This window comes from Periplaneta americana, chromosome 4 (genome assembly GCF_040183065.1).
Source record: "Periplaneta americana isolate PAMFEO1 chromosome 4, P.americana_PAMFEO1_priV1, whole genome shotgun sequence".
Lineage (NCBI taxonomy): Eukaryota > Metazoa > Arthropoda > Insecta > Blattodea > Blattidae > Periplaneta > Periplaneta americana.
In genome coordinates this window covers 69324888-69346326 of record NC_091120.1, presented here as the reverse complement: position 1 = coordinate 69346326, position 21439 = coordinate 69324888, and the positions used below count along the sequence as shown (strand labels likewise).

Below are 21439 nucleotides of genomic sequence, written 5' to 3'. Positions count from 1 at the left end.
CTTACTTTCCCATTGTTGATAGGACTGCTAATTTTCAAATAACTCTGATGTTAAAGGGATTACTGAACATGTGTTTAAATCTCTATTGTTGAAATGTATTTTTAAAAGTTAATGGAATTTTGTTTTGTTTTATTGTTAAACCTAATATAATATGGACTGTTTTATATGAAATATGGAAAATATATGGAAATTAACGAAAATATGTACTAAACTCTAAAATATGGAAAAATATGGAAAATAAAAGTAGGATTTTTCAACCCTACACATTGTGAAACATAAAGATAATGCAAAATATAAATTATATTAGCTTTATAAGTAAATATGTATTTACATATAAATCCTTTCCCTGATCATAACCAACCATTTGACTAAATAAGGATACAAGTTTATTCAGCCATTGAACTTAATAATTTATTATTATAAATAAATGCTTTAAAATTACTTTTTCCATGTAGTTACATCACATCTTTCAAGAATTTGATGTTACATCCTTCTTCCGGGAAGATCTTCAATTCTTGACGAGGTTATTTTGCACTTATAGCCTACACTGGATTTTGGAAAATGTAGATATTGTATGGAGTTTATTCTTCTAAAATTGTTTTTATTAGTGCCACCTTAATCCCATTGACTGCTGTTTGTAATGAAATGTGACTCTGTCCTACATCAGGTTTGCTTGATCTATTCCTGTAGAGTAGTTATTGGTAACGAATCCTATAGGGTTGTTTCCGATCTCTGATAACGAATTTGGATGACATCATGTGCGTCTAGAGTCACATAACAGCTAAACTGTGGCGCGAGGTGACGGATCAGTAGTGAGTGATCTCATGGTCAGAGTGCATGGCGACTCACAGCAGAAATTCCCAAGAAAATCGAGCCTTTTTGGGAGGGATACATAACAACCCTTTCCGATGCCAAGTACAGTTAAATGAAAATAAAAGAAGCCTGCAATAAACGAAGTTTCGTTATTTCCAAGATAGGCCTCTTCTCTATAGGCTACTTAATAAGATTGGTAAAACTGGAATGGAATTAATTTGTATCATCTCGTGGTGTGCGGCGACTTGTGACGGGGGGTGGATTTGCTCGTTTTTTTTTTTTCAACTCTGGAATTAATCCCATCCGAACTTTGCCAGTCTTATGATACACAGAAGATGCCTTTCTTGGAAATAACGAAACCATGTTTTTTTTACAGGCTCCTATGATTTTCACGTAACTCTACTTGGCATCGGAAAGAGTTATTATGTACTCCTCCCAAAAAGGCTCGATTTTCTGGGCATTGCTACTGTGATACACCGTGCACTCTGATTATGAAATCACTCACTACTGGTCTGTCACCTCTCGCCGCAATTCAGCTGTCGGTGTGATTCCTGACGCACATGACGTCATTCAAATTCGTTATCAGAGATCGGAAACAACCCTCTGTACATATCGTTTCCCTGAACTATATTTTCTGAAAAGTTCTTGATAACGGTTCCCACATAAGTTTCTCCTGATCTGTTTCTGCAAATAGCTCTTGATAACGAATCCCATAATGTTTACAGGGTCTACTTCTACAGAACAGCTCTTGATAACGAAAATAAGAGACATGTTCTCCTTTCATAGCGAGCTCTCTGACTATATAATCGTTGCAAAGATCTGAATGTAAGGACGTTCTGCATCTGCGACACGGTGCATAATCCCAAATACTTTGCACTATTCAAGTAACATTGTTCAATAACTTCGATCAAAAACGCAATATCAAGCCTCCATGGATTCACGTGAATGTTAGTTAATTGCTCACAGAGTTATATTTATGACTTTATTTCTTCTTTTGATTCGAACATTTATATTGACAATAAGTGCAACAAGAATTTGTAGAGATGAAAATATTATTTGTCTTCGAAAAATTGTTACTGCGATTACAATGCGACTGAATACTTATATTTAAATAATCATTATTATTTCTTATTTAGAAAGACATCGTTCGGATTTCCATAAATGCACAAAAACTAATGAAGCCACGAAAAACATACCTTCCAAATATTTTTTAAATATCTTAAACTTATATGTGGCTGCAACATTAATACTGAAGAATCAAAAGTAGCGGAGTTTGTAATGTATGGTCTCTTGGAACTTCAGCATGCGGGGGATGTTGAATAAGTAAGTTTCTCGGGTGTGGTAAATGATCAAGTGTTGATTTACTGACGAATGTTACCCGCATCCTTAACCTACATATCCGCCTACAACATTATCGCTCGCCATGCTACCACCTTGCATGCTCTTTTTTTTTCAGAAACTACTGCACTTGCGCAATAGTTGACAATAGAGTAGACTATCCATAATCCAAATCTGTAGAGGAAAGAGGAGGCTAACGTTCGATATAAAATATGAAACTTGAATTAATTTTTTCAGTTCACCTGCCCCGAGGAACATACTAATTAAATATTCATCCTGAATTGGCACGTAATGAACATAACAATAAGATGAAGAATGAATTAAAAGTTTCACTCATGTGAGTAAAAGAAATGCTATTGGAGTAACGTATGCTGTGCCACCATACCAGTGAAATTAAGTTTCGAATCTCATGACTATTTAAATTTCTTCAGAATTAATTTACAATGTATTAAGCAAAGACAATTTTTTTATGTTTTCTGTGTACACCGTGTCCCGTTTAGAGGAATCGAGAAATAAATGCTCACCATTTAAAATCATATGAAGATATTGTTGATTTATATCTGACAAGATGCAGAAACTGTCCAAGAGTATGCACCAATGGTTTAAAAACGGTTGCATGTTCATGCGCATGCGCACTAATATTTATTGTGGAAACAAGCTTGGCGCCATTGGGTAGAACATTCCGTCATTGAACCATTCTCCTTCATCGAGGCGACAGTCACAGGGAATGTGTATCTGAACATGTTGCAGAACTTTTGTTGTTGATCAACTCCTCCCAGAATCGATTTTTCAGCAACATGGGGCTCCACCCCATTACTATGGAGCAGTGCGTGCCTTCTTGAATGCAAACTTCCCCAATAGGTTGATCGGAAGAGGAGAGCCCTTGCCTGACCACCTATGTCAACCAACTTGACGCCCATTGACCTTCCTCTGGGGCTTTGTGACAAGTGTACCAAAGTGATACAGTTGACACTTTGGAAAAACTGAGACAACGTATTATAAATGCAGCTGCGCTAATCACCCGACAAATGTTATGGAACACTTGGCAGAAGGTTGAGTACCTTTTAGATGTCTTCAGGGTAGGTCGAGGAGCACACATCGAGTTGCACTGAGCATTCTTCGAAACTCGGAGAGTTTTTACATCAAGTTATACAAAACTTTGTGTTATAAACCCATTATTTATACTTTAAATTAGCACTTATTTTTCGATCCCTCTAAGCGAGACAAGGTGTATATGTTGTTTAGTTAACTGTCCGAAGACAAGTGATACCATCAAGGCATGTCATGAGGCAACTAGCCCAGGAGATAATGTGGTAGGGTGACCAGTTCCTTTCCTCCTCCATTGCATACATCGCTGACTAGCTACATATTCCACTAATGAGACATCAGATGCATACAAACAATTGTTCTTCCTCTGACACATATCGTCAAGAGGGATGTACAGTACTACCAGATTATAGATTTACTTATCAGCCACAACCTCTATCAGAGGTAACTATGTATATTATGGATTTTTATAAACTATCGTATTTCCGATAAAAGACCATTTCCGGCGGGAAATAAAATTTATTTATGTTTCCCATTGTGAATTTTTTTAATTATGGTTAATTTAACGACGCTTCCTACTGCAGAGGTTATATCAGCGTCGCCGGAGTGCTGGAATTTTGTCCCGTAGAAGTTCTTTTGCATGCCAGTAAAACTACTGACATGAGCCTGTCGCATTCCATTTGTGAATCTACATTAGACATTGTAAAGTAAAGATACTCTCTTGTTACGCGATATACATTGCACAAGACTCACATTTCAAACAAACGGGATAACATAAGATAAGGGACAGACAGGTACAGCAGGATTTATTGTTAGAAATACTATCACTCAAACCTTAAACGGAGATCTAATCGTTAGCTCCTGCATTATAAATACTGTATTAGTAACTTTATTAAGAGTTTGACTCGTGTATTAGCACATCCGTCGTAGGAGACCCGCTGTAACTACTTGGGATATTAAGCTGTGATTTATGTCTGTAATTTTCATAGCTGGAATCAGCAGCCATGAACTTGTATAGCGTCTTATAGCAATAGAAATGGCCATTGCAAATGTCAAGGAAACAAGAAGTGTGTAAGGAGATTTCATAACAGCATAACGAGTACAGCTTCGGAGTTCGATCGAGGAAGAGATAGAAAGCGCAGCCATGGGCGTCAAAGGTTGTGCTCCGTGGTGCGAATCTCTCCCCAGTACCACCCACAGGAAGTGAACGAGACAGGAATATGAATTAACTGATCAATAGTTTATAATTTTGTATAGAAATTATGTAACGGTAGTTACTTTTACTGCGGTACTGTAATATTTTAAGGATATGTTTTTTATATATCTAGCCACTGTTTTGAGGATATTTTCGTATTTTGTTTTTAATGTTGGGACAATACCTATTTTAATTTCAAAAGATTTTAAAAACATGTATAGACACCCTCGTTAAAGGGTTACATACACCTTCGAGTATAAAAAAATTGGTTTTTAATTTTTAAAATAATTATTAAATATTAGCTTTTAGCTTCATATGTGTAGTAGAAATTTTAATATGTCTAAAAAAACTGACGAAATTATGTATTAAAATGTCTTGTCGTACCAACTAGAGATGAATAAAACTAACTGCCGCTCTCGCTCGCTCTGTTCGTTGCATTTGTCTTTCGAGTCTCGTCTTGTCATTCTCGTGCGCTTCGAGTCTCGCTCAACATTTTCGAAATAGCATTTGGTCGGCGTGGAAAGATTTCGTACCTTTGAATAACATACATCATTGAAATAAATAACATTATAAATGTTTAAATGAGACAAAAAGACAAAACAGAACAGAATCATAGTTATCAAAATGTTCTGGTTCTATTATATGATATTATATATAGAAATGCAAATTTATTTTAAATTGTTTATATATATATATATATATATATATAATTAAATTGTTAAATTTAAAATAAATTTGCATTTCTAAGAAACATAAAACATAACGTTAATATCTTTTTACTTGAGATTGCACACTTGCTCTCAAACATATGAAAAGAAAATTCATAGCCTTTTAATAAAGGCCTAGTAATTAAATAAAGGCTGGGGAACGGATTATTATACACTGAAAGGTAGAGGTGATGTTTCAAACAGGTTACTTAATTGTTTATACATAGGCCTATATAACAGTTGTCAAAGTAGATAAAAGTTCAGTCAGGTATAAACAACTGTGGCGATTCAAGGCTGCTTGACGTTCGGGACTTCGGGAGTGATCAATCTCGACGTCTTGAAACACTCACAAGCAGTCTTAACGTCAACGAAGCGACGTATACAACATTGTCGTGCGGGTTTTCGGCTTTGCGGGTGCTGTTAGTCTTGCTTTCTCGATCGTTGTTCATCTCTAATACAAACACAATACCAGCTTAGTAAGTTCATCGCTCATGTTCTCGTTGGTCGTCCTCTTCGTCCTTCTCCTATTGGCCTACAGCTTTTTAAAATCTTGGGCCGTCTGTTCGTTGTCATTCTGTCTACATGTTGCAGCCATTCTGTTCAGGAGTTTTCAATTTTTTTAAATACTGAGGTTATTTTCATTTCTGCTATTTCGGCGTTAGTTCTGCAGTCTGACAAGGATAACCGGCTATTTTTCTCGCGGATATCATTTCTGCTGCTTCAGTTTTAATGCATCTGCTGCTTTGACAATCCAAAATTCATTAACGTGTATAATTTGATTCTAGTTTTCATTAATGCTCTCTTTGTTTTATATTACTTATTATCTTCTTTTTTAATTTTCAGCTTATTATTGATATCTTTTTCCCCTAATTATGAAAAAACCTAAATAATTGAATGTGTTTTATTTGATTTTCGATATGGATTTTGTTTCTTAATGGTCATGTCCTTTAAATGTGACTGTTTCTTGTTTTATTTACACAGATTTTTAGCCTTAATTCTATTCTCAGTTTGTTTAATGGCGTTCTGTAAATCGTCTTCATTATCTGATGCGATACCTGATCGCCTGAAAATAATAACGCATTAAGTTGCACATTCCTTGAAAGTGGAATACCCGATATATAATTCGGTTTGTCACTTTGTTATTCTTTCATTCACATAATATGTTGAATAAAGTGGATAAAAGGGAGCATCCTTATAGTACACGTCTATTAATCTCAGTCATGGTTAAAAACGTAAATGGTAGTAGCTACTGGAAGAAACGTAGACTACATTGAATTGAAGGGTGAACTTTTATGTACGTCAGATTGTTGATTTTTTGTGTAACACTATACACCGTGTCCCGCTTAGAGGGAACGAGAAATAAATGCTCATCATTTAAAATCAGACGAAGATATTGTTTTGATTTACAACTGACAAGTTGCAGAAACTGTCCAAGTTTATGCACCAATGGTTTAAAAACAGTTGCATGTTCATGCGCATGCGCACTAACGTTTATCGTGAAAAGAAGCTTGGCTCCATTCAGTAGAACATTCCGTCATTGGACTATCCTCCTTCATCGAGACGACAATCAAAGGGAATGTGTATCTGAACATGTGCAGAACTTTTGTTGGTGATCAACTCTCCCAGGATTGGTTTTTCAGCAACATGGGGCTCCACCCCATTATTATGGAGCAGTACTTGGATTCTTGAATGCAAACTTTCACAATAGGTTGATCGGAAAAAGAGAGCCCTTGCCTGGCCACCTAGATCACCCGACTTCACGCCCATAGACCTTTATCTAGGGCTTTATGACGAATGTTGTGTACCAACGTGGTACAGTTGACACTTTGGCAAAACTGAGACAACGTATTATAAATGCAGCTGCGCTAATCACTTCACAAATGTTATGGAACACTTGGCAGAAGGTTGAGTACCTTTTGGATGTCTTCAGGGTAGCTCGAGGTGCACATATCGAGTTGCAATGACCATTCTCCGAAATTCGGAGAGTTTTTACATCAAGTTGTATAAAAAGTTATGTTATAAAACCATTATTTATACTTTAAATTAGCACTTATTTCTCGATCCTTCTAAGCGGGACACGGTGTATTTATAACATAATTAACTTAGTTCGCTCTTTTCGAAAGTCTCAAAGACATTCTAAAAGTCTTTCAGAAATTTTACAATGCCATACTTAGTTCATAATTGATTAGATTGTGCGTACGCACAGCTGAGAGGTATGCGACAAGCGCAGTTCATGCTATAGAGAAGCAGAGATACATGTTTGCTACTGAATATGTTGTACAGGTAACCTGAAATTTAAAAATTATATCAGGACCATACGCAATGATTTTATGTTATAGGCCTATAAGTTCATTTTCAGAAATTTTCACCATAGGCTACTTTATACTTAATTTACAGTTGAAAACGATGTGCTCAGCAATATATCACATCGTATTGCTGAGTTCTATGGTGCTGAATCATTAACAAGAAGACTGCCTAGATTTTGCTCTGACTCATTCTTATCATTCGCTCAGTGACCTTGTAGGACATCATTCTGTCTGATTTCGAACATAAGAGGTCTCTGCTGTCTCCGGTATGCAGAAACATCCTGTTGTGAGTAGCAGGAAACCTGACAGAGGAAATGTTTCCGTTGTTAGTGTTACCTGGAGCATTTTTCTTTCAGAAACTGGATCTTCTTGCATGCAACAAGCCTATTACATCCAGGTTTACTTTCCATTTCAGTGAAACTACGCTGGAAATATTTTATCTACCTAAAAATATAACGCTCTCTGCTGTTTGAATCCACTAACATCCGACCCAGGGGCAAACGTGAGAATCACCACAGAATGGATGATGGCCGAATGAAACCTAACTTCAAATAAGGATATGTTTGGATGCATTTTAAATTTACAAACAAATTCTCAAACAGTATTGCTGATATTTTTATTTCTATTATGGTGCAAGACTTACGGATTTGTTGTCATGTAGCAAAGTGGGGTTAAAATGTCAGAAACGCAGAATGTGTGGCAATTAAAGCATAGTTCCTACTGTTTTGGAGTTGTCTATCTACTAGTGAATAGAGCCAACAAAACAGTCGAATATGTTATTAACCAAATAGCTTCTTGCGATCTTTAAATATTTATTTCTGGAGATATATGTAGGCTAAATTTTGACCCTCGCCGCAACTTCTGGGACATAGGGATACAAACTTGATCCCACGGTATAACAAATCTCTCAATTCCGGTGGGGCAACAATTGTTTTATCTCTTCCAATAAATCTTTCCTTGAAATTGTGTTTTCCTCTCTAAACGGTCCCAGGAAAACTTACTTTCTGGACGCGCCTCGTATTTCTATTCCTTCCTTTCTTGATTTTACATTGTGCAACCTTGAGTTCGTCATCTCTACTTTCTCTAATTTACTTCGGATTCAGATCTCACTACTATTTAGGTACGACAAGACCGACATAGTCATTATTAGATAAAATTTGACTCTAGTTTCTTTTCTTGGTTTCTTTTTAGGGTTTTGTTTATCGTAGCGCAAACTGTTCGATATTCTGCAAAATTTATTGTTTACATCTTGAGTGTTTCCTACATTAATTTCATGTAGGTATTATATGTCTAAAACGCATAAGATATCTGTCCCAAAGTGTTCTTATCTACTATTATTTTCTATTGGGCGATATTCTTTCCCCAGGTTGCCGTTATTCTCATCTTGTGTTTTGAAAAATACTATATTCTTTACGAATATGGTAACTGATATATGAACCTTTGTAAATCATCTTCATGTTTTTGTGTAATGACTACATGAGCTACCGGCGTAGTTCAGTTGGCACAGGCGCTTCTCTTCTTATCTGGAGGTGCACTCGGGCGTGGGTTCGATTGCCGCTTGGACTGATTAGTTTATTTTTTTCAGAGGCTATCCCCAACCGTAAGGCGAATATCAGGTAATCTATGGCGATTCCTCGGCTACATGTCACCAGATCCAATCTCACTATCACCAATTCTATCAAATGTAAATAACCCAGTCGTTACAACGTCGTTAAATAACCGATTAAGCAATAAGATAATTACATCATCAGCATACAATAAACGGTTGAGAACCTTATGTTGATTTAATTTCATTTCTAAACTAAAATGTTGTTTTCATGTTAGGAAGGTCATTTCTGTGGTGTTTGGGTAAAGGGAGATAAGTCATAAAAATGAGTTCGGAGATAAATGAAAATTAAACTTATAACCCTTATTACAAATAATTTTCTACACAAATAAAACACATCAACTGCTTGTATTCTTTGATTTTTGCACACCAACTTATATAATTTAACTTGTTTGTTCATCTGGGGAACAAAATTCCACCTGGACAAAAAAATGACTTATACCCCTTTACCCGAACACCACAGATTTATACCATTAAAAATGGAAGGCCTACTAACACATTCTTTTGGGTATTCCACCGTATCTTGGAACTTAACCATTCCAATGTTTCGAAACTACATACAGCCTCCATTATCAAGACAAAAAGGTAAGATCAGAGTGGTCGCTTACTCTGTCGGGCTGATTATGTTTGGCTACTCCAAAGAACTGAACTCAGTAAAGATAACTTTAAGTGGAGAAGCAAGTATATCAACAAAGTAATAAGTAAACTTGTATAATGTGAAAATGAGTACTCACTGGTCATTGCTGTTGTCATTCATTATTGTGTATTAACTAACTTAACAGTTTTTTTTCTGGAACGAGCGAGTCCAGTTTGAAATCCTGGATGGGGAAATTTATTTGGTTGAGATCTTTATCCGGGATTTTCCTTCAACCCATTAAGAGCAAATTCTGGATAAATTTCGGCATTGGACCTTGGACTCATTTCATTGGTATTATCACCTTCATCTCTCTGAGAAGCTAGTCATCGCAATAGATAAAACGTCGTAAAATATACTAATTAAAAAACTTAACGATTTAGTGTGATGTATTGACGATAGAGGAAGAACATTTCATTATTACATATAGGCTACCTTAAGTCTGATTAGTGAAATATGTTACTAGTCAGCGATGTATGCAATGGAGAGAGTAAGGAACTGGTCCCCCTACCCAATTATTTCCTGACTTAGTTGTCTCATGATTGATGCCTTATTTGTGTCACATATGAGGTTTCCAACCAATCTTCGGACTGTTGACTAAACATGCAAGCATATTACTCTCTGTATGCATAATTAAATTAAAAATGAAATATGCGGGTTGTAGATTTATATACTTACTAAAAATTTAAACACGCTATCAAGACCCAAGGAAAGGCCCGTAGAAACATTTAGTTATTTTACTATTTGCCGAGGTTCGACCCAAGTCCGAGAAACCGTTAAAGATTTCAGTTAAGCCCGACCCAGACTTGGGCCCGCGGACTTGTCCCGTGCCCGAGATCAGTAGTACACGGCTACATCTGGTCGTAAGATAAGCAATGTACATAACGTTTACGAAATCTGTATTTAAAATAAAATATATTGTATTTCTTAATAATTTAAGTTAAGTGTCTGAATATGTGATGATAAAGTATTACCACTTGTCCGTTGCAGAACAAGTTGAACTTCGGTATTTGCCCAGTCATTCACAGCATCCCGGCGTGTGAATCGCTACTGTACCGATCTTAGTGAAAGTGTTGTGGGAAAATAGACACCGGCTGCTGCATGCTGGTGACCTTTTGCGTATCGGCAGGAGACGCTTTCGCATCCAGCTCTTATCGTACCCAAGTCTGCCACCCTTGTAACTCTGTCTGAACGAATTTTCACAGAAGAGCCTGTTCATGGTTCTAGACTGACAAGAGGGAAGTTGGGATGTAAATAAATTTGAAAGTTACGAGCGAACTGATGGCCTTGAAAGGACTTTCAAGGTTCATGGAATATCCATGTAATCTTAAAGCCTTGTTGGTCACTTACGGCAGTCTGGACTAAAAGAGACTGAAGGGAATTCTATTACATCCAAAGGGAAGTTTACAGAGGACCCTTGGTTCCGAAAATTCTGACGTAAATAGGCCTATGTCTTCTATTAAAATTAATTTTAATCTGGAAAGTTTAAGTGAGCACCTAATCGAGAGAAATGTCATTTATCATTTCTATAATACTCTACGCCAGCTGTGGCGAAAATGTGACTCGCGAGCACATTGTGACTCGCAATGATAGCTATGCATTTCTCTTGTGTCCTACGTTCCACAACCTCCACCCTCTCATTCCCTGGAGTCAAACTCCGTTCCATTTGCATTTGTCTCTGACCTGCGAGATGCGTATCGTCGCAATGTCTCTCTCGAAACCTTGTACCTCTACAAATCGAGAGTTCCAAGTAGGATGGAAGGACGCATTTTTTTTTTTTTTTTTTGCTATCAGTATGATGAGAATATTAAATGTATGATTTGTTCACAAGTACTTATTACGAGGAAAACGATTGTATAACATAAAACGGCATTATACTACATGTTACTGGTGAAACATTAAAAGCTGAAGTGTCATTATTATTATTATTATTATTATTATTATTATTATTATTATTATTATTATTATTATTAGAGGAAACTAGTCTTAATTACGAATTCAGTGGTGTTGTAATTCCGCAAGTACAAGGTTGTAAATACCTAGGAGTGTATTTAAACTCCAAACTTTCTTGGGGAGAGCATGTTGATAATGTTACGGGTAAAGCATGGAGGGCACTTCACTTTATTATGAGAATCTTGAGAAAGGCTAGCCCCAAATCGAGGGAAATAGCATAGGCCTATCTAACGTTAGTGCGACCGTTAATGGAATACGGAACTACATGTTGGGATCCCTATAGAATATATCAGATAAATTCCGTAGAAAGAATCCAGTATAGGGCAGCTAAATTTGTTAAAGGTAAAAGAGAAGATGGAAACGATACGATAAAAGAACTTAAATGGGAAACTTTGGAAAACAGACGTAGGAAAACTAGAATAACATCATTGTATAGAGCACATCTAGGTCAGAAAGCATGGGTATACATAACGGCTCGGGTAGAAAAGCCAAAGTACTATGGTAGGAACGATCATGATTTTAAAATCAAATGTAGGAAACAGAAAACGGATGTAGGTAAATTCTCATTTTTAAATAGAACTATAAATGATTGGAATGACCTACCTGCAGCGGTCTTTGAGGGCTGTCCTTCCTTAAGGAGATTCAAGAATAATTTAAAAAGTTGTGTATAAAGTGCAAATTAAAATTAAGGCGACATTTACATTTAATTTTTTTAAGGTGACATGTATTTATTTAGCCTGACGAGTTACTTCCTTGGTTTGAATTGTAAATTATTTAAAAATAGCGTGTAAGAGGGTCTTAGACTAGAAATGTTTAGTTTAAATGTAGTTCTGTTTATAAGTACAGTATGCATAAGGGTGTAATTATGTGACTTATTTGAACTGTTGTATCAGTGAAGCGAGATGAGTCAGTGAAGTTATGGTTTTACAGTGCAGTGAATAGTTCCGATCAGTGATAATTTATAGCGTCAATGAAATGTGTTCTATAGTGTCAGTGAAATGTGTGCTAAAGTGTCAGTGAAATGCGTCATAGTGCCACTACAGTGAATGAGATGAGAGTAAAGTGAAAGACTATTGAAACTTATGTAGGGCCTATACATAATAATGTAGGTTGTAATGTTTTTATTATTATTGTGTTAAATTATATTGTGTATTCTTATTGTATTGTGTATAAAATTGTAGGCCTATTGTGTATTGTATAATTGTATTGTGTATTGTAAATTTATTGTGTATCGCTTATCATTTCTTTATTGTGTATTGTTTATATTGTGTATACCACTGCCACCGGGTACATGCCCACTTGCAGTGTAAATAAATACATACAATTACATCTGTACGTCGATCCTTTTTCAGCAGATGTACGAATAATGCGGTTAGATCTTCAATTTAAACTTGCAGATTTACAATGTGATGTTAAATGAAAACTAGATGTAAGGACTTGACAAATGTTGAATTTTTCAAATCTTTGCCAAAAAATAAATATCCGAAGCTTCTTTCTTTCGCTTGCTCTTTTAAAGCCATGTTCGCTACAACTTACGTTTGAGAAAATTATTTTCAACAATGAAAACAGTAAAAACCAGATTTAGATCACGACTGACAGATAAATGCCTTCGTGATCAACTACGACTGGCAGTAAGTGACATAATTCCTGATTTTGAAACTCTGTCGCAGAGACATTCTGAAGACAGTTAATTTTAGGTTGTGATAATGTGTACTATGTTTTATCGTTCATTTCTTTCTTCGTTACAAGTACTAAACATTAGTTTGTAGCCTTGTACTGTATAAAATTATATTTAAGTGCTTGACGTAAGGAAAATGAAAATCCATTAATAAGTTAGACAGTTGCTTCACTTCCCCTTCGGGTGTTCGCCTCCCTCCATAGGCGCTATGCACGTTGCAGGTTATACAGTGGCTCGGCGCAAGATCACATTTTCGCCACGGCTGCTCTACGCTCATCTTGCTCCTTAAGAACCCGCAAACAATATTATTGTCGGAAAAATAAATGGCGTTTGAATATCACAGTATATGACGTGCATTATATTCAAGATATTACTAGTGGCTGAAGATAAATGCAAATAAGATGAAGAGCATGGTCATAGGAAGAAAAATACAGAAGATAAACTAAGGCAGTAGAGCAAGTGGACATCTTCAAACACTTGGGGTGTACTATAAGCAGTAACATGAACTGCTGCCAGGAAGTCAAAAAACAAGACTACTGTATATCCACTAATAAAATATGTCGAGAAAAATGTTAGAAACCGTAATGGTCGAGGATGTCCAAATCATGAAGTAAATTATTGTGATAATGCTATTGATGATACGTAAAACAAAACCTTACACACGATTTGATTGACGCATCTGAATTTGTTAATGTTGTTTTCTTACAAAATAATGAACACAAAATTAACTTGATTATTACACAATTGGGTAGTTATAATTATTTTCTAATAAAGAACAAGATGCAGCTAAGAAAATTAGGGAAATCATACAATTCATAGCAAATTAAGACGGATCTTTACTCTTAAATGGTATGAAAAAGAGTTAGTTGTGAAGTTATGTAAAATAATAGCAATTTTGGCATTGACGTATGGCTACTGAAATGTGCTTTAACATAGAAAAAACATATAAAATGATTAAAATAGCTCATGGCTTCTAAAATCCACATTTGATTATAAGGAATGTAAATCATAAGTTACCAAACCTACATAACCAAAATAGCTTATGGTTTCTAAATTCTGCATTTGATTATGAGTAATATAAATGATAAAATGTGCCAAACCTAGATGACTAAAATACAGTAGCTTATGGTTTGTAAAATCTGCATTTGATGTTAAGTAATGTAAATTATAAAAACTGCCAAACCTAGATAACCAAAATACAGTAGCTTATGGTTTGTAAAATCTGCATTTGATGTTAAGTAATGTAAATGATAAAAGCTGCCTAACCTAGATAATCAAAATACAGTAGCTTATGGTTTCTAAAATCTGCATATTTTGATCTTAAGTAATGTAAATGATAAAAACAGCCAAACCTAGATAACCAAAATACAGTAATTTATGGTTTGTAAAAATCTGCATTTGATGTTAAGTAATGTAAATGATAAAAGCTGCCAAACCTAGATAATCGAAATACAGTAGCTTATGGATTGTAAAATCTGCATTTGATGTTAAGTAATGTAAATGATAAAAGCTGCCAAACCTAGATAATCGAAATACAGTAGCTTATGGATTGTAAAATCTGCATTTGATGTTAAGTAATGTAAATGATAAAAGCTGCCAAACCTAGATAATCGAAATACAGTAGCTTATGGTTTGTAAAATCTGCATTTGATGTTAAGTAATGTAAATGATAAAAGCTGCCAAACCTAGATAATCGAAATACAGTAGCTTATGGTTTGTAAAATCTGCATTTGATGTTAAGTAATGTAAATTATAAAAACTGCCAAACCTAGATAACCAAAATACAGTAGCTTATGGTTTGTAAAATCTGCATTTGATGTTAAGTAATGTAAATGATAAAAGCTGCCAAACCTAGATGACCAAAATACAGTAGCTTATGGTTTGTAAAATCTGCATTTGATGTTAAGTAATGTAAATGATAAAAGCTGCCAAACCTAGATGACCAAAATACAGTAGCTTATGGTTTGTAAAATCTGCATTTGATGTTAAGTAATGTAAATGATAAAAGCTGCCAAACCTAGATGACCAAAATACAGTAGCTTATGGTTTGTAAAATCTGCATTTGATGTTAAGTAATGTAAATGATAAAAGCTGCCAAACCTAGATGACCAAAATACAGTAGCTTATGGTTTGTAAAATCTGCATTTGATGTTAAGTAATGTAAATGATGAAAGCTGCCAAACCTAGATGACCAAAATACAGTAGCTTATGGTTTGTAAAATCTGCATTTGATGTTAAGTAATGTAAATGATAAAAACAGCCAAACCTAGATAACCAAAATACAGTAATTTATGGTTTGTAAAAATCTGCATTTGATGTTAAGTAATGTAAATGATAAAAGCTGCCAAACCTAGATGACCAAAATACAGTAGCTTATGGTTTGTAAAATCTGCATTTGATGTTAAGTAATGTAAATGATAAAAACTGCCAAACCTAGATGACCAAAATACAGTAGCTTATGGTTTGTAAAATCTGCATTTGATGTTAAGCAATGTAAATGATAAAAACTGCCAAACCTAGATGACCAAAATACAGTAGCTTATGGTTTGTAAAATCTGCATTTGATGCTAAATAATGTAAATGATAAAAGCTGCCAAACCTACATAAGTGGCACCGTACAGTTCAGTAAATAAAATAGTGTAATGAAGTTACGTTGTATCTCGCAATTTTATCTTTAATGTAATGATTTATATAATGTAAATAGAACGGATAGTAACTACTGATCAGATCAGCGATTTCCTTTCAATTTTAAGCCTTGAACAACAATAAAATTAATGTGCGTGAAGCTTACACTGCGAAAAATACTTTTAATAAAGTTGGAGCTTTGCTCTCGCAACACATCTCGCCTTTCACAAAATAAAACCTCTTGAGGAGAAAAACCAATTCCGTTTATATGGGTCATGGTTCTGTTTGTTATTAATTCATACTTCGTTACCTAGCTTATGTAGCTGTCTCAACCCTATACTGTTACTCACTTTTACAGAAACATAGAACTTGCAAAGAAGTATTTTTTCTTGATAAATCATTAAAATAAAACAAAACACAATTGTACTTATATGTTTAATGATTTATGCTAGACCATCTTAAAAATTGGGGGTAAACTATGAACAAGAAATGTAATAATGAACCAAGAAATAGATTAACATCCACAATATGTGGCCTTATAATAATCTTTTAGGACCGACATAAAACAACACATAAAGGGAACGAAGAAAATATAATACATCTTGATTTCACAACTTTTAACACTATATCACTTCTGAAAACGTATTATGTGTCTTTCTTGTGTTAAATTTACATTACCTCATTAATATGGTTCAGCCTGTTATCGGCCATCTTCCGAACTGGTTGTTGCTGGTCTTGGCGCCTTTTGTTTATGTTTGTTGTGGGAGTGTGTTTGTGTAGTGTAATGTGGAGTCAAAGAATGTGTGTGTTCTGAAATTGAGTTGTGTGTTGAGAATTTCATTTGGATGTGTTTTTGTTTGGAAATTCTACACATTCAACCAAAAAGCCAGAAACTAAACACACTAGAACAATACGAAATATATAGACACACAAAACACATCCAAATGAAATTCTCAACACACAACTCAATTTCAGAAAACACACTCTCTTTGACTCCATATTACACTACACAAACACACCCCCACGAGAAACACAAACAAAAGGCGCCAAGACCAGCAACAACCAGTTCTGAAGATAGCCGATAATAGGCTGAAACATGTTGACGAGGTAATGTACCTAAATTTAACACGAGAAAGAGACATAATACGTTTTTCGAAAATATAATACCAAAATTGGCATGGATACTCTATCTGTTGGATGAAGAACTATTTTAAAGCCCTATTAGAAGGTTGAGTAACTGAATTTTATTGAAGTTTTAACATGATATTGAAGCTTAAACTTTGAAAATGAAGAGGATATAAATTATGGTGATTATGAATATAAGGGTGAAGACGAATATTAGAATGAACTTAAAAACAAAAACAAAGATGAAGCTGAAGGTGAAGATAATGTTGATATAATAGTAACAGTTTAAAAGGAAAACTCGAACTCCAGTTATGTTATGTCCGAAAAAATGAAGATCAGAAATAACATCAGGAGTTATTTAGATAAAATTACCCTTGGAGTTCGTCCCTCGGCCCCGTGTTTCTAATAATGAGTCAATATATTTTTATACAAAAATAAAAATTGTAGCTGCAGTGTTTGAACTCTGAGGTGTGTGTACTTACGATGGTCTTCATGTCTGAATTGCGAGGAGCACGAGTAGATGTCGGGGTTTTGAGATGTGCACTTTGCTTTTATAGCGCCGTATCTGCAATCACGTGACGCATCACTTTCGCCCGCCTCCTGCCCCCTTTCTCTTCCTTCCTGTCCACACATGTAATATAGGCATATACATACATACATAGTCCTTACTTTCTTGTATTACTCAACCACTTGACAATATTGAATAACGAAAACGCGACACTCTCACGACATTGAACCCCCGCAGCTACCCACGGGGCGTTGCGTTCTCTGAAAAAGAAAGGAAATAGAATGAAAGAGAGTAATATTAGGTTGGCGGGATGTAACTAATGGAGTGAATAAACGACCAAGTCAGTGTTTGAAAACATGACTGAGTCACTGAGTAGCTAGTTGATGGACTGACTGATTTATAACACTGACAACTGAATGAATGAATGAATGAATGAATGAATGAATGAATGAATGAATGAATGAATGAATGACTCCCTATCGAATATTATTTGCAGGAAAAATGGCTGTGTTAATAATGAAAGAATGAATTTGTGAATGAATAATTTATTATCTGTTGATTGTCTATGTGACTGATTGATTAGTTTATTTATTTATTTAGTTATTTATTTATTTATTTTTTATTTATTTACTGATTGATTGATTGATTGATTGATTGATTGATTGATTGATTGATTGATTGATTGATTGATTGATTGATTGATTGATTGATTGATTGATTGATTGATTGATTGATTGATTGATTGATTGATTGATTGATTGATTGATTGATATCGAGCAAGTCAATCGATTATTAATCTGGTTAACTGTGAGACCAACACATATACCGTTCCAAATAATGGATTGATTGATTCATTCATTCATTGATTTATTGATTGATTGATTTATTTGTTGATATGTTACTGACTAAACAACAAACTGATGTATTAAATGAATGAATGAATGAACGAATGAATGAATGCATGAGCGAACGAATGAATGAATGAATGAATGAATGAGTGAACGAACGCAAGAGCGAACGAACGAATGAATTAATGAACGAATGAATGAATGAACGAACGAACGCAAGAGCGAACGAACGAATGAATTAATGAACGAACGCATGAGCGAACGAACGAATGAATGAATGAATGAATGAATGAATGAATGAATGAATGAATGAATGACTCAACAAATCAATGACTGTCATCCTATCGGATATTGTAATTAAGTGGCGAAGTGATTGATTACTTATCCGCAATAATTTGCAGGAATAATAGTTGTGTGAGTAATGAACGAATGCATTTGTGAATGAATAATTATCTGTCAGGTTGACTGGTTCAGTGTATAAATGAATTGATTGAATGATTGATTGCCTATGCGACTGTTTGATTGATTGATTGATTGATTGATTGATTGATTGATTGATTGATTGATTGATTGATTGATTGATTGATTGATTGATTGATATCCAACAAAATCGATCATTTATTCATCTGGTTAACTGTCAGACCGACAGACATCGCGTTGGAATGAATGAATTAATCAATTAATTAAGTAGTATGTGACTGACTAAACAACAACTGATGCATTAAATGAATGAATGAATAAATAAATAAATAAAAAATAAATAATTGTCTTCCCTACTTCTCTGCTGACTGACAGACTAACCTACCAACCATTTGATCTATTCAAGAACTTAATAAATTAATAAGAAACTGTCTATTTGGTTAACTGACTAATTGACTAGCAAGCCGATTGGCTTAATGACTGAATTAATTTATTTAATAATTAACATATTCATTTATTCAATTATTCATGAATGAAGAAAATATGTTCTGTTTAATTGTGTATTTTTCTTTACAGAACATGTTCAAAAAGTCCACTGCTTTGTAGACAGCTGCTGTGTTTTTCATTTTCAGCATACACACCGCGCTAATCACTATTGTTGATATAAGACAGGGCACCGGCATATCAATTAAATTCGCAGAAGAACGATAAACATAAACACCTGTTGGCTAGTGATGAGAAACATGGGTGTTCCTCGTGGTTTCTTCAGAGATAAATGGATGGCAGTGATATTGAGTTCTGACGACTTGGAAATCTACAGACAGGAAACGTAGCACCACGATCGCCAAGAAACATCCGAAACGAAAATCGCACTGTGACAAAGTCGCTATTATTTACCACAGCGATTTTTCTGGAGCCATCACAGTTCAGAACTGTGACGGCAAAATCCCGTCACATCCACCTCTATTTAGTAGAAATTTACTTATTTCTGTGTAATTTATTTATGTATTTAATTTTTATTTATTTATTTATTTATTTATTTATTTATTTATTTATTTATTTATTTATTTATTTATTTATTTATTTATTTATTTATTTATTTATTTATTTATTTATTTATTTATTTATTTATTTATTTATTTATTCTGGTGTAGTTAAGGCCATCAGGCCTTCTCTTCCACAACACCAGGAATACAAACACAATAATAGAAATAAACATTATTTATTTATTTATTTATTCTGGTGTAGTTAAGGCCATCAGGACTTCTCTTCCACAACACCAGGAATACAAATACAATAATAGAAATAAACAGAAAAAAATGCACTATATACAAAGTAAAGCTACACAAGAAATAAAGAGAGAGAGAAAAAAACACTGTAAACAAAGTAAAGCCACACAAAAATATACACAGGTTACAGTCACACAAACTTTAAATGATTAATTAATTGTATCCTAAGTAATTAACTAACATAAACAAGAAACTTGCAATTTTAATCTAAATTAAAATGACAATGTACAATGAAAAATCATGGATGTAAGCACTTACTCATTTGGCCATTTTTATGAATTATGCATATACTATATGATTATGTTTCAGACCTCTATGATATTTTAAGCTTGATTTCTTTCAAAACAACGTGAATCCTTTTCTACAAGTTTGTAGTGTTGTGCAGTTCACTTGAAAACTCACTCTGACCGTAGACAGGTGGATAAAAAAACTAACTCATTTCTTCAATAATAATAATAATAATAATAATAATAATAATAATAATAATAATAATAATAATAATAATAATAATAATAATACTTACTTACAAATGGCTTTTAAGGAACCCGAAGGTTCATTGCCGCCCTCACATAAGCCCGCCATCGGTCCCTATCCTGTGCAAGATTAATCCAGTCTCTATCATCATACCCCACCTCCCTCAAATCCATTTTAATATTATCCTCCCATCTACGTCTCGGCCTCCCTAAAGGTCTTTTTCCCTCCGGTCTCCCAACTAACACTCTATATGCATTTCTGGATTCGCCCATACGTGCTACATGCCCTGCCCATCTCAAACGTCTGGATTTAATGTTCCTAATTATGTCAGGTGAAGAATACAATGCGTGCAGTTCTGTGTTGTGTAACTTTCTCCATTCTCCTGTAACTTCATCCCGCTTAGCCCCAAATATTTTCCTAAGCACCTTATTCTCAAACACCCTTAACCTATGTTCCTCTCTCAGAGTGAGAGTCCAAGTTTCACAACCATACAGAAGAACCGGTAATATAACTGTTTTATAAATTCTAACTTTCAGATTAATAATAATAATAATAATAATAATAATAATAATAATAATAATAATAATGGACTTAATAGGTTTTGTTATCACTCTCTTCAATTCGTTAACCAATCGGCAAGCGTGATATTGCCGCATTCACATGATTCTCCTAATTTCATAAAGTGAGAACATTCCTAGTCTTGTTTTGGTTCATTCATAGTAAGTTCTTTCACGAATAAGATGTGTTGGTATAATTTCACGCCCATAGTTACACAACTGACCGCCAGCAAATGATGTGGTTAACTTGATCAAACAAACCGCTGCTGAGATTTCTAATCTGACGACCTGTCACTACAGCGGATGAATGCTTAAA

At 34.6% G+C, this 21439-nt stretch overlaps 1 protein-coding gene across 1 annotated transcript in view; it reads right to left on the bottom strand.

The window, feature by feature from the left end:
- The window catches only part of LOC138698917 (uncharacterized), a 72723-nt gene extending 55172 nt beyond the window's left edge, over positions 1-17551 (bottom strand). The window contains exon 1 of the mRNA XM_069825113.1: positions 17510-17551. Within this exon, the coding sequence (XP_069681214.1) occupies positions 17510-17521 (12 nt within the window). The 5' untranslated portion in view covers positions 17522-17551. The remainder of the gene's footprint in view (positions 1-17509) is intronic.
- Positions 17552-21439: the final 3888 nt, after the last annotated feature.